This window comes from Suricata suricatta, chromosome 10 (genome assembly GCF_006229205.1).
Source record: "Suricata suricatta isolate VVHF042 chromosome 10, meerkat_22Aug2017_6uvM2_HiC, whole genome shotgun sequence".
Lineage (NCBI taxonomy): Eukaryota > Metazoa > Chordata > Mammalia > Carnivora > Herpestidae > Suricata > Suricata suricatta.
Genome location: NC_043709.1, coordinates 89,907,355 through 89,921,600, shown reverse-complemented (window position 1 = coordinate 89,921,600; position 14,246 = coordinate 89,907,355). Strand labels below are relative to the sequence as shown.

The 14,246-nt window shown below is 38.2% G+C and overlaps 1 protein-coding gene across 1 annotated transcript in view; it reads right to left on the bottom strand.

The window, feature by feature from the left end:
• SLC15A5 (solute carrier family 15 member 5) overlaps positions 1 to 14,246 on the bottom strand; it is an 82,071-nt gene that overhangs the window by 54,556 nt on the left and 13,269 nt on the right. Inside the window, exons 4-5 of the mRNA XM_029954701.1 lie at positions 6,668 to 6,888; positions 2,287 to 2,473 (exon numbers count right to left, since the gene is read on the bottom strand). Coding sequence (XP_029810561.1) covers positions 2,287 to 2,473; positions 6,668 to 6,888 — 408 coding nt within the window. The remainder of the gene's footprint in view (positions 1 to 2,286; positions 2,474 to 6,667; positions 6,889 to 14,246) is intronic.

The following is a 14,246-nucleotide window of genomic DNA, read 5'->3' as shown; positions in this document are numbered from 1 at the left end:
ACATACCCCTTTTAAAGAATAGACATGATTAAATATGCAAGAGTGGAGAATTGTCCAAGAGAAATTTGCTCATATTTAAAATGAACTTAAGATATCTTATTTTTAGGCAGTATTTCTAATGTAGTTCTTTCAGCCATGTTGTATAGCATATTTTCCTAAAACAGCCCAATTTTTTTAAAATTAGAAATTAAGCATAATTTGAGACCCAGACTGGTTTTACATCATAATAGACAAGATTACCGAAGTTTTTGGCATTTTGCAATATAAATTCATCCCCATTTTGTCCTGCATTCATTCTGTTTTAATAGTGTACTTGCTGAAGGTATGTACAAGGTCTTGCTTTTTGTTTTTATCTTGAAACAGTGTTGGGCTTTCACTAAATACTGGTTTTGGAATTTCTACATTAGCAGACCAAAAAGCACTTTTTAAGATTTAAGGATTGTCAAAAACTATTAGATGTATAGTTTGCCAAAACCTATTACAATAAACAATGTTAGGGTTTGCCTCTTTAGAACTAAATCAAAAAAGCTTATTTGCTAAAGGCCTCTATAACTGGAGATAACAAGATAAACTAAGGTAAATTATAAATCCACCCTGTCATGTGATCTGAAGTGATCTTGTCAATGGCTTTGGTAAGTAACAAGAAGCACACTCCCTAAAAGTAACTTCTACAAACAGAAAAACAACCCAAACTATAACAGATTACTAAAAGGATCTCTAAAAAGGAAGAATTACACACAAAAATAGGTTAACAAGAGAAGAGAATCTTCCAGATGCCCAACCCTAACTATTCAATGGACTTATTTCTCGAGTAGACACTACGACATTAGGTTACCATAACATGATATTTCTTAAGTGTTTAAACTGCCTTTGTCTTTGGTTTATCCCCATCAGTTAGAGCTGTCCCCTACACATGATGACTTAGTTCTCGTTCACAATTACAGAGCTTTCACTGTGTGTCAGGAGTATGCTTCAGGCTCTGTCGTCGTGGAAGTGATTTTAAACGTCTTTCAGAACAAAGGGACCCCAAATTTACGGAGGATGTACCCCTCAGTGAACAGAAAAAGCAAACTAGAGGACAAGAAAGGCTAAGTAGATTTTCAAGGTCGCCCACCTCCAGCTTAGCCACAGAGCAGAGGCTGAGACCCAGCTCTTTTCTGGGGTCGAGCCTGGTTTTGCTCTACCATCCTTCCTGTTCCATGGCGGTGCCTGAGGAACCCCAGCGAAGCAGAGGAGGGTGTGGTCAGAACGGACTTCGGCTCCTTTTCTCCCACTGCAAGCGGAGAAATTTTATTTTACGGTTCTACTGATCTTCTAAGTCTTCTAAGTAAGAGGACCTAATTTTTTTCACTTTAAAAAATGAGAGGAGAGCTTTAGCGTTCTCACCATAACGATAAGAAAGCAGCAATAATGTGAGGTAAAGGATGAGTTAACTAACCTTATCATGGTAAACACTTTGCAATACATCCATGTATAAATCATTACATTGCACACCTCTAATTTACACAATCTTATATGTCAGTTAAGCTGGAAGATCAATAAAACTGGAAAAACTTTGAAAATTATTGCTAGGTATCTTACTATTTGAATAAGTGCTATGAGAAGCTATGAGTCACAGTCCTAATCTTTAAGTAATTTTGCTACTGGTTCAAAGACTAATGCCTCCTGAGTATAGCCAGCCATTATTTTTGGGTTTCATTACCTGTGTTAATTTTTTAAGTTTGTTAATTAATTAATTAATCTTGACTTTATTTTTGAGAGAGAGAGAGAGTGAGCGAGCATGAGAGGGCCAGAGGCAGTGAGAGAGGAGGACAGAAGATCCAAAGCAGGATCTGCTTTGTGTTGACGGCAGAGAACCCAAAGCAGGGTTCGAACTCATGAACTATGAGATCATGACCTGAAACAAAGTCAAGAGTTGGACACATATCCGACTGAGCCACCCAGGTGCCCTTTTTTTGTGTTAAGTTTTAAAAACATAGTCAGCACTGATTTATGAGTAAAGACGGCCTCACTTGAGGAGAGATAGGCCATTCGGTGGTATTGGAAGTTTCACTGTGTCTTTAGTGGTGGCCTCTGAGGAGGCGTGAAAGGATGGGAAGAAAAGGGGGCACTGATGTCTGCAGAGAGACTTGAGGAGCTGCATTTATGACTCTTGCATTCACTTGCCTCCCGATTTGTCAGCGTTGGTCTCTACTCCCCAACATATAGCTACCTTAGATCTTAGCTGTGTGCTGTTTATTTTAACAAGTTGCAAACAATTCACCTGAGATGGTCAGTTGTACTTACTAATGCATGCCAACAGAAACGATCCATCTCTCTTAGAGGGAAAGAGGTAGGTGCTGAAATACTCCATAAAAGGAGCCAGAATTAGTAGTGGTAGGATGCTGATGACATTCATTACTGCAACTGGCAGGAGAAATCCATCCACATTCAGGTTGGAGTTCATGGTCTGCACATAATATCCTGAAGGAATCTGTATGTGAGGGGGAAATGTGCCAGGCATTAAGAAAGTGGCTTAACTTTGGAGACAGCATCCTATGATGACGTCCTTGGCCCCTACACATGCTCTGTGGCAGATGAGCTGGATGTCCCCAGGTCTGCAGTGTCCCGATTATGAACTGACAAAAGGCAGTATGAGTTCTGTTTAGTCTGTTGACAATTCTACTGATTCTTTATGGGGAAATCTTTTGTTATCTAGTCTAACTTCTTACTTTTCTTATAGAGAGTAAATGTGGCCTTAATTTTGTGCTTAGGATGACACATAAGAAAGCAGATAACATAAAAAATATATAGCTTTGCATAAAAGCAAATAGGCTTTTTCCCCAAACAATAAACTAAAAACCACTAGCAAGTATTAAGGATGTTTGTTTTTACCCTGATGAAAAAAATTGGGGGCTAGAGAAAAGTCCTTCAAACAGCATCTCGTTTGGTGGCAAAATAAATAGGAACGATTTTTACTAAGAAGAGGGGCCCAGGGTAGAAACCCAGCACTCATAGCTGGCTGTCTTTGTGGTCTCTTTGGATTGACTTAACCTCTAAAATGAGCCAAGTAACACACACGAAAATAGAGAAAAATATATACCTGTGTTTACACACTCGTTTTAAACTAAGTGTGTGACATGGGTGGACCACAGAGGGAGCCGCATGAAAAGGTCTGCATAATAAACTAGCAGGTAAGAAATGAAAAATAAAACCTCCTAAAATCCAAAAAACGAAAACAAAGAAAACTTCTATCCCATCCCAAGCACTCAGTATAGTGCCAGAATTTCTTCATTTTTAAAAAGCTCTGGGGCACCTGGGTGGCTCAGGCGGTTAAGCATCGGACTTGGGCTCAGATCAAGATCTTGTGGTTCCTGAGTTCAACCCCAGTGAGCTCTGCGCTGGCAGCTCAGAGCCTGGAGCCTGCTTCGGATTCTGTCTCCCTCTCTCTCTGCCACGCCCCAGCTCAAGCACTGTCTCTGTGCGTCTCTCTCTCAAAAATAAATAAACATTAATTTTTTTTAAATAACCCTAATACTGAAAGCCTAACCCTAACTTGGAACCCCTTCACGAATTCCAAACCTCTTGTTAACAAGCGCAGTGTCACAGGAAAAAGGGCATCTCTTCGCCTTCCTAGTTGTGAACTTTGTTGCAATCACTCATTATTATTCATAGTGCACAGTATTTCTTTAATTCCCAGTGGAACACAAAACTGCTAAGTGGCTTGGAGAGGAAGTCACCCCGGGTCTTGTCCTGAAGGAATGGATTCACCAAACCATTTTTCTGGCCATGCCCTCACTACAGCGAGATTTCCGCCTTATCCCGTATTGGGAGCCAGCCCTGCTCAAACACCCGGACGGGAACTTCGTGTTTGAAACTTTCACCCACTCCTCCGTCCTCAGCCGCGCTGTTTGAGAGGGCAGAGGAGTCAGAGTCGCAAGTACAGCTGGTAACGATTCCACTGCTTGTAAAATGAGCCTATTGCAACGTTAACTGCCTAAACCCAGGAACGGACCGTATTTTCAGGGACATTCTTTCTATATAAAATTTGTCCTAGTGATAATTTATCTTCCAATCTTTAATTTGACCTTTAGGATTATAAACAAGGATGGCTTTGGTTAAATGCAGATGGCAAGACTGAAGGGGAAAATTAGCAAGTTCTGCTCTAGTCTAATAAAATTATTAAGCACGTAGCCCCCAATCAGAGGAAGATGAATGATGTTTTTAAAAAAAAAGTGCTAGCAGCAGATCTGCTCCAAGACTGAAAGGCTCCCAGCATAACTTGGAAGTTTCTGTTACTGATTTCAGATGAGAATTATTGTTAATAGGAATAAAGTTATTATCGGCATGAATCACAGACACAGAAACCTGTTAACTTAATAATGTGGCGAATGTACTATTAATCTTTAGTGAAGCAATATTAATATATTGCCTAATCTAAGAAAAGGCTCCAGTGTCTTGAAAGCTTGAAATCATTTCTGGTTCTGCCTCAAGTTCTGAAATCATCCCCTTTTAAAATTTTAAATACTTTTATTTCATGCAAGCCTCTGAGTATTCAGAAATAATTGCTGTCAATAGAGATTCATTTTCACCTTTGAGTGGCCAGTAATGTCAAATGGCAACATCATCAGCCTTAATATCAACATATTTTAAATGTATGTCTTGGAACTGAAGGTCAATAATGGCTACTAAATTTAAAATATGGAATTCTAGGATGTTTTATTCTTGGCACTTTGATTGCCTTTATGCTGGTGATTATTTCATCTGAAGGTAAAAATCTAATTTCAGCCAGTCCCATTGGAAGTTTCCTCTGCCTCCCTTGAGAAGCACATTCTAAACTTTTTTGAAAAAATTTCTGGCATAATATTACTGTGTATAGCTTTGGAACCTGTAGGTCTATGTCAGAGATTTTTAACCCGGCTGCAACAGAGCCGCTGTGGGTAATAGCAAAGTGTGATTGTTGGTACCAGCCCTGAGTGGAGATGCCATTTTTTTTTTAGTAGACAAGTCACAAATTGCTTACTGTCTCTGAGCCTCAGATTTAGCATCATAATATGAGCCATTGTAAACTCCCCGTGGGAATTAAATGAGATACTATGATGTCATCTTTTAGGAGCTGTGATCAATAACTTGGCATCTAGATTTAGTGAGATTGTTAAAAATTGGTTTATTGAAACATATGGTAATTTATGTCAGATTAAAAAAGTTATGGCAGTTTGCAGAAAAGGCTCGAATTTAATAAAAAGAATCAAGTGTCGCTGCATTGTGCTGATTGTACAGAAGGTTTGAGGCTAGCTGTCGACCACGTAAGTCATTTTGTACTTATTATTGTTATCACTTTAAGATGTTTATGATATTGATGATCATATACATTGGTAGTATTTTTGTCTTTTTGTGCTAGCTCCTACTGTGGGGTCAGAAGGGAGGTTGAATCTACTAAATCAGCCTAGCTTTCGTGCATTGTTTATATCAAGGGTTCTTGGCAAACTATTTTGCAAAGGGTCAGACAGAAAATATTTCCACATGCTGATTCCATTGCAACCACTGGACCCTACTATTTTCATGCATAAGAAGACATAGAATGGCTGTGTTCCAATAAAACTTTATTTATTGATCCTGAATTTTGAATTTGATAGAATTTTCATGTGTCATAAAATAGTTTTTTCTTCTGATTTTTTTCAAGCATGTAAAAATATAAAAACCATTTTATCTTACAGGACATGCAAAAAAATAAATAAATAAAAGCAGCAGGTGGGTTTGGGCTGCAGGCAGGAATTTGTTGACCCCTGGTCTGCTAGGGCAAGCATTATACTAAGAGTCAGCAGGTAGATTTGTTTTTCCTTTCCGTGTAGTTAACTGTGTGACATAGCCATCTCTTCCAAAATCACTTAATTTTCCTAAGGATCAGTTTCCTCTTCAACAAACAAAGTAGTTGAGTAAGTTAGTCTCTAAGTTTCTTTTCAGCTCTGTTGCTCTAAGATTTATGAATATAACTCAGATCATTAGCCATTTAAATTTCAAGTTGTGGGCGAACAGCAAATATAGTTCTGACTGAATTTTTTCAAAGACTTTATAATCACTTATATTTCTTCATAAGTAAGTTAGTCTTTGACCACTATCATGTTAAAATTGTTTTTTATCACCTAGAATTACTTCGGACTTGTTGTTTTTCCCTCTCATTTTCCCACAGCATAGGGACTGAATCACCAAGGAACTAAGGGTGGGTGGGGAAAGAATCACTTGCTCATTAGTACATATACTTAAGAGTACAGTGGAGGTGGTACTTAAATCAGTGAAGTTAGCTACGTGTTAGTACCGACTTTTAAAGGCTTAATGAAGGAGGAGGGCAAAACCTTTGGCTAAAAAAAGGCTGGATGGTTGCCCATAGATTTCATATTTCCCTGCATTGCTCTAATGTCTTGTGACTATGCACTCTGAAATATTGTCTGCAATTTCCGAAAGACATTTCTAGTTTTACAGGAGAAACCACACACTAGGTTCTCCTTAGGTGTGCCTCCGCTGACCCCGCTTGTCTCTTCGGACTAGAGCCTGTAATGATGAGAAGTATTTATATGATAATTCCCTGACAAAGTATACGAGAAGATTCTTGGGATGAAAATAGTCACTGGTAAGGTTCACATGCAATCCTTTTATTGTTTTGGGAGTAGTATTCACTACCCCTCCTTACCTGCATGATGCATATTCTGTAAAGGAGCTGAAAAATGAAGAGAGGCAGAAGAGTGAGGAAAGATTTTGTGTCTTCCACGTGAAGCTCACTGTAGCAGCCGCCATTTTTCGTCTTGGCGTGGTCCAGCCAGCTTGGCGCGTCTCCGGTAAGAGGGCAGTATCGCAGACAGCATGTTTTCAGTGCATTAACAAATACCCCAAAGGTTGTCAAGAGGGAGTAACCTGCAATTAATTTGAAATATTATGTATTAGTAAAGAAATTGTTCTTCAATTTTCGAAGATGTCAGTCAGAAAGATGACAGTTGCAAAGATGAAGGGCAGTAAAGTGAGCGAGAAGGTTTTGGCACCCAAGGGGTTGGATTCAAAGGAACGAGCTTCTGACAAGGGCTCTGGCATCCTGGTGACCAGCCCAAGGTGGTGCTTGACAGCTTCTGTAAAAAATGAAAAAGGGAAGATCAATGGGAACATACTAAAAAGAGAAGAAAGGTGACAAAATAAAACACCAAAGTAAGAAATTCCACAATCTCTTAGAAGTCTAACTCATTAATGAATAAGACAACCAGAACTTTCTTTTACAGCCTTAACACAAAGAACTATTTCTATTTTTTTAGTATAAACTGTTATATAAATAATCCTCACTTGTCAGGTAGAGGGTGGTTTCTTATTTTGACATGGAGATGAAGCAAAATGTATTCTCCGCTTTGACTTTATCCTTGAATTTCAGATGTAAGGTTAAACTTTGAACTCTTCAAATGACTTTATAGATGTTGATAGTGTCACTAAAAGTTCAGATTGGATTAGCTGGCTTTTGACTTTTCCAGTGGTTTCCTCTGGGTTTATATGGCTGTCACTTTGGCATCAGAAGCACTTTATTGCTTCAGATGTTAGCAGTCACTTACCGCTAGTGATTTGCAGCCTCACTCTTAATTTTTTTTATGATCTTTCAGATTCCACCTTTTCTTTGACTCCATTAGGACTTCCTGATACAATAACAGATAAGAGACTACCCCCCACTCTCCGTTTAGTTAGCAATTCAGCTGTGCCATCATAATCGTTACAGTTTTTCATAGCACTCCCTTGACCAGATAAGTCCTTCCACAAATTACACAGACACCAAACCATGGTTGAAGGATAAATGATATAATAAATGTAAAAATGTTTGAGTTTCTCCAAAGAAGGCCACTATAGAAACTCAGAGTATAGTTTGATTGTCATTTTGTTTATGTTCAAGTTTCCCACAATAAAATGCTAGATGAAATACATTCTAGCCAAATTCGTTTAAATGCCAGAGAGTATTGGTTTTTATGTTTAAATAAAGAATATTTATTAATATTTCTTTTTATGGTTATAGAGTGATTATATTGATTTGATCTCTTCTAAGAGTTGTAATAGACCTATTATGTCAGGCTTTGATTAATTGAGGAAGCTGGGGGCCTGGTAATTGAATATGGAACCTTTAACCTCTAAGTCACTGAATCAAATCCAGCCCAAATTGGTAGTGACCAAGAATGATTACAGCAGTGGCTCTTTGGTGGCCTCTGTGAAGTGTGTTGAGGTCAAGTGGAAGTATGTCGGAATAATTGCATCTCCTATGCGCTCATCTCCGTAGTCACTATTGCCAGACACAGATGAAAGCCCAGGGACCGAAAGGGCCAAGGGAACAGAAGCACCTGTGAGTGGTTGTGTCTCTTAGGAAAGAATAGGGACATCTTTTTATTATTGCAGGAAGACCTGCTCTATTATGAGACTTTCCTAGCTATTTCAATTAGTTTACTTAAGATTTTTGTAAGACAAGAACTGAGAATGTCTTGATGAACAGCCTGGAGACTGAATTTGAACAGTTCTGGGTGAGGAGGCTTAACTCCCTGACATTTCCTTGAGATCTTGCCTCTGTTGCTCATCCACCTGTTCTCTGCTCACCTTTTGCAAAACAGTGCTGGGCATATTACTGGCATTGACCCAACTTATTCTATGCTTTCAGTAGGCTTTATGATGACGAGAACTATTCACAGGAGGGAAGATTATTTCCAAAGATATTCTCCCTATTTTCCCTTTATTTTTTAAATTCGGGTAATTACATTAAATACAGTTTTGAACTCATCATTCATTTCTTGTTTAAGCAAATCACTATTTGTTGGAAAATAAGCTTGCATCTGCTCTTAATGAATTTTTTTTGATTTTTAAGAGAGAGAGAGAGTGCAAGTGATGGAAAGGCAGAAAGAGAGGTGAGCAGAGGATCCGAAGCAGGCTCTGCGCTGACAGCAGCCAGCTTGATCTGGGGCTCGAACTCACTAACCACACGATCATGACCTGAGCTGATAGATACTCAACCGTCTGACCCACCCAGGCATCCCTTGTATTATTTCTGAAGAGAACTAGTTCAGATTATTGCTTCTTAAACTAGCTCTGTTAAAAAACAGTTTTTTAAAAAAAGTCTCAACTATTATGGTCAATGCATTTATAAAGTGTAATACCTAAAGAATAAAAAAACAAAGACATATAAAATATAAATCCTGATATTTTTATTATTAAATCCAACAGACATAAAATTTAACTTTCTGTAAATATTCTTACATGTTTTCTCTCAGTGTCAATATTTATTTTGTTGCATACCAGTAACAGTTCATTGATCACTTCATGGGTAAGCCTTTGAGTAGCACTGGCTTCAACTGAATACACACTTTGAAAAATGAATTTATTTAAACAAATAAAATTATATCTGGTAAGGTAATATGAAACAACAAAAACAAAATGGTTAAGAACAAGAAATGATTGAGGCGCCTGGGTGGCTCAGTTGGTTAAGTGTCCAACTTTGGATCAGGTCTTGATCTCACGGATCCTGGGTTTGAGCCCCTTATTGGTATCTGTGCTGACAGCTCAGAGCCTAGAACCTGAGAAGGATTCTGTGTCTCCCTCTCTCTCTACCCCTTCCCCACTCACACTCTGTCTCTCCGTCTCAAAAATAAATAAAACATTACAAAATTTTTTTAAAAAGAGCAAGAAATGATAATGAATGAGGTCTAAAATTTTAGCTAGGACAGCAAGGGCACATAATTGATTACAAACAAATGTGAAAGCAATCATTCATTCATTCAACATGTTAAGTGCCTACTATGTGGCAAGGGCTTCTCAGGTCCTGAGAATATAGTGGTGAACAAGACTCACAAATCCCTCAGTTATCTTTCAGGTGGGGGAGACACTACCCAAGCAGAAAAATATCAGGCAAGTTCAACGATGAAAACAAAATGGACTGATAAGACAGATACTCATTATGAGATAGAATATAGAGACAACCAAAAGAGTTGAAATTTGAACTGGGGATTGAATGACTGGAAGTAGGGAAAAGACATGGAGGAAACATAGGCCAGGAATGTCATAGGGTAGAAATGAGCTGAGAGAGGTTCAGGAATGGTACAGGTCAATGAGGCAGTAGCTCAGTTAGTAAAAAGATTGGAAGGAAGTGAGGGCCAAGAGTTGGTCAGAGATCAGACTTCACAGGCTAAAATAAGGAGCTTGGAGTTTTCCCTCAGTGTTATGGGAAACCATTAAGAAATTTTATGGAGAGGAGAGGTATTATAGGATGTTACTTCTAAAAAGTTACCCTGGAAGTCTGGTAGCTGTGTGGATAATAAGTTTTGGAAAACGAGAGGAAGCTGAGAGAGGATGAGAGGTAGTGGTGACTTGGATATAGTGACAGCAAAGAAGAGAAGTGGACAGAATAGGATGTGTGTTTGAACAATTGACAGTGCTTTCTGATGTGGGAGGAATTTGAACAAAAGAGAAAATTTTGGGATGACTACTTATTTTTCCATCAAAAAACTGGGTGTTGGTGACTTACACTGAGATGGAGAATACAAGAAAGAGGCTGGGCTGCAGGCGAGTGAATCAGGAGTTGAATTTTGGTCAAGTTAGGTTTGAGAGGACCATTAGAAAACCAAGTGAAAATGGTGAGCCTTGTCTTCAAGAAATGCATGAAATCTCTTGTCTGCTAATGACTTATTTCCTGTTCTTTTCATTTTTGAGAGCTCATATCTTTTAGTTTCTGTATTTGTATTTGATTATTATTTCTTTTTATTTTATTTTAGGTAAGCTTTACGTCCAGTGTGGAGCCCAACACAGGGCTTGAACTCACAACCCTGAGATCAAGATCTGAGCTGAGATCAAGAGTCAGATGCTTAACCCAGGAGCCCCCTTTGTATTTTTATTTTAGTGAGGTTTTGAGAGGTTTGAACATATGTTCAATCCACATTTTGATTAGAAGTCTTATTTCTGAATTTCATAATACATATATATGAAGGGAAAGGGGAGATAAACTGTATAAGAATGTATTAAATTGAAAAATAGAAGTTTTCTACCATAAAAGATGGTCAAATAGAAGTTGGATATGTGAATTTAAGGTGAGGTCAATATGCACTTGAGTGTTTGGTGTACAGTTGGCATTGCAAACTGTGGGCTTAGTGATTACGTAAGGAAAGAGTGTGGAAGACATGGGTCCCAGGAATGAGTCCTAGGGCTCCACATGAGCTAGAAGGCTATCATGGGAGAAAAGTTAGCCAAGGCAATTGAGAAGGAGTGGGTAATATACTATACAGGTTTTAAGTCAGAGGGCCAAAAGCAGGGATGTTGCACACCTAAACTGATCAGCTGGACTGGGAGGGAGTCCCAAGTAAGTTAAAGAGGGCAAGGGAAGGGACTGTCTAGTAATCTGTTTGCCGAAGGAGAGCCGCGGTTGTCCCTTCAAACTGTGGAGTCATCCCCGAATGTTAGGGAAATCCTGTTGAAAGCATCGACGTCTAACTACCACACCACCTCCTTGGATTAGTCCGTTTGACTTAATAGAAAATTCATGCCTTCTGTACAAATAATTTGGGGTGTCGTGTAGACTCAGCTTTTTAAAAAAATCCATTGTCATTATAATGTTCAAATTGCTTTTCTGCACCAGGAGCAGAAATGGGAAGGTGAAAAAAAACTGGAATGAAAATACAACTGAGACCTCAAGCCCTGGTCCAAATGTGCACGGCAAACACAGCAGGCGTGCACATTTTAAAATAAAACAGATGAGCTATTTTAAATGTTTTATTGCAAAACTTAAAGATTGTAGCCATTACTATTTAAAAAAAAAACTTTAGAAAGCAATTTTTCTGTTCTTTGTACCTTTAAGTCCTTGGCTCTGATGTTCTGCTCCTCTGACCTTGATCTAATCATGAATATCTATGCTACTTAATTATAATAAAAAAAGCCTACATTGCACTCTGATGGTAGATGCACATTTTTTCTTCTTTGGTCACCTGCCAGTTCTCAAAATTATAGCAGTGGGAAGAAATGCAAATGAAGGCCGTGCTTGACAGCCAAACCTAATGGAATGCATGGTCTACATTTGAAAAGTTACCTTAAAATAAAAGGTAGCATATAAAAAATCATTTCCTTAAGGTCACCTATGGCTTTGAATCACAGCTTTGAGGAATTTCCAATTTAGTCATCAGAGAAGAAGAAGCCGAAATAAGGATTATATACTTCGCTAAGAGGGAAGACAGCGTTTTACTACATCATAGTTGGGCATAGAAAACAAAACAAAACTAAAAACTGCAAACTGCTCACTTTATGGAGCATTGTGTAAAGTAAACTCCTCTCAAACATTTTCTGTTATACTTTTGGTTGCTGCTAATAAGATTTTCCTTGTAAATTTCCAAAGAAGGGTTACTTTATCATATGTTAAAATATGTAACATATGGGCTACAAATAGATTGGCAGTAAACAGTTGAATATATACATCTGTATACTTGAAGAATTGTATTTCTTAATTCAGATAAGTATATTCTCAGATAAGAAATCAGGAGGCAAATGGATGGATGGAGTATCTTTATTTAGAAAATTTCTGAAACTAAAAATTATATGTATGTATAAAATTATAAAAATTGTAAGGATATATATTCACAAAAATTCAGAATTATTTGATAATTAGGCACTCCAAAAATGGCTAACGTTGTCTTCCCATAAAATTCTATACTTTACCTTTTTCTCTTTTTTTCTATGCAGGCCTGCCAAAGATCATCTCTGCTCATGGAACCCATTCCACAGACCATCAGGAGGATGTGCACTGCTCAGATGAGGTCCGCGGACCGTAGAGCTCTGAAAAGCAGGGCAGAGGCTTCTGCGGATGCTATTTTCTATGCTCCCATATGTGGTATAATCAAATGGGCTCTGGTCTGAGAAAAGTAAGGCCTGGGTTCTGGTTCCACTTCAGCCATTTTCGATGAGGTCCTTGGCAGGTCATTTTGTTTAATTATGCCTCAGTTTTTGCACTCAGTTCAACAATAACAAACACTGAACATCTACCATATTCCAAGCATTTATAAGACATGAGAATACCTGATTATATTCGTAAGTAGATCATTTCAAAATAATATGCTAGAGAAAATGGTAAAGATATGCTGAAGGTGCCACTTTCTATATTGCAGAGCAAAGCATATGGAGTCTGAGCTATAAGAGGGCACAAGCACCCTTCCTAACTACTTCACAGGTACCGTGGGAGGGGGATGAAGTAACATTGGTGAATGTGTTTAATGTTTAAAAATACAACACATTTTGTCTGACATTACTCAGTTGTAGAGACTCTGGGGAAAATGGGCATTCTCATGCATTTTTGGAGGAAACTCAATATGGTGCAAACACTTTGGAAGAGAATTTTCCAAAATATAGCAAAAGTGTATGTAGATTTACTTTTTTGACTTTACAGTCCTACTTCTAAGCATCAATCCTGAAGTTAGGGAAAAAAATGCAGAGAGATTACATCAAGCTATTCATGAGATTTTACTTAACATAGCAAAAGCAAAAAATAACCCAAATGTCCATCAATATGAGATTGGTAAAATAAACAATGGCTCACTACATAATGGAGTACCAGGCAGCTATTAAAAGGAATGGAGCATATTTTTATCTGTAATTATGAAGCAATCCCTAGGTTATGTTAACTACGAAAGCAGGTGAGAAAAGTGAATAATACACTATTGCTTATATAAAGAGGGGGAAAATACATACACGGAGACATATACACACATATGAAATAATATTTTCCCTTACTGCAAAACTGGAAGGATAATTCTTTAATAATATGTAAATAGGGAGATTGGATGGCTCAGTCGGTTAAGTGTCTGTCTTTGGCTCAGGTCATTATCTCACTGTGAGTTCAAGCCCTGCATCAGGCTCTGTGCTGACAGTTTGGAGCCTGGAGCCTGCTTTGGATTCTCTCTCTACCTCTCTCTGGCCCTCTCCTTCTCTCTCTTTCTCTTTCTCTCTCTCTTTTTTTTTTACTTTATTAAAATACTGAGTTTATTTCACATGTATATTTTTGTCTCCCCACCATTTCCATTTGTCTGACCAGCACTACTACTATGTCCTATCATAACATTCCATACATACTTAAAACCAAGCAAAGGGTGGAGTTCCATCTTTAAAAACTAAACAGGCATTTTGGACAACACATTCTTGGCAATGGAACCTGGACAACATTTATCAGACACGGTAGGGAAAGTTCTCACTCTGCATTATAAAAAGGACAGCCAGATATCAACTGTTACAGA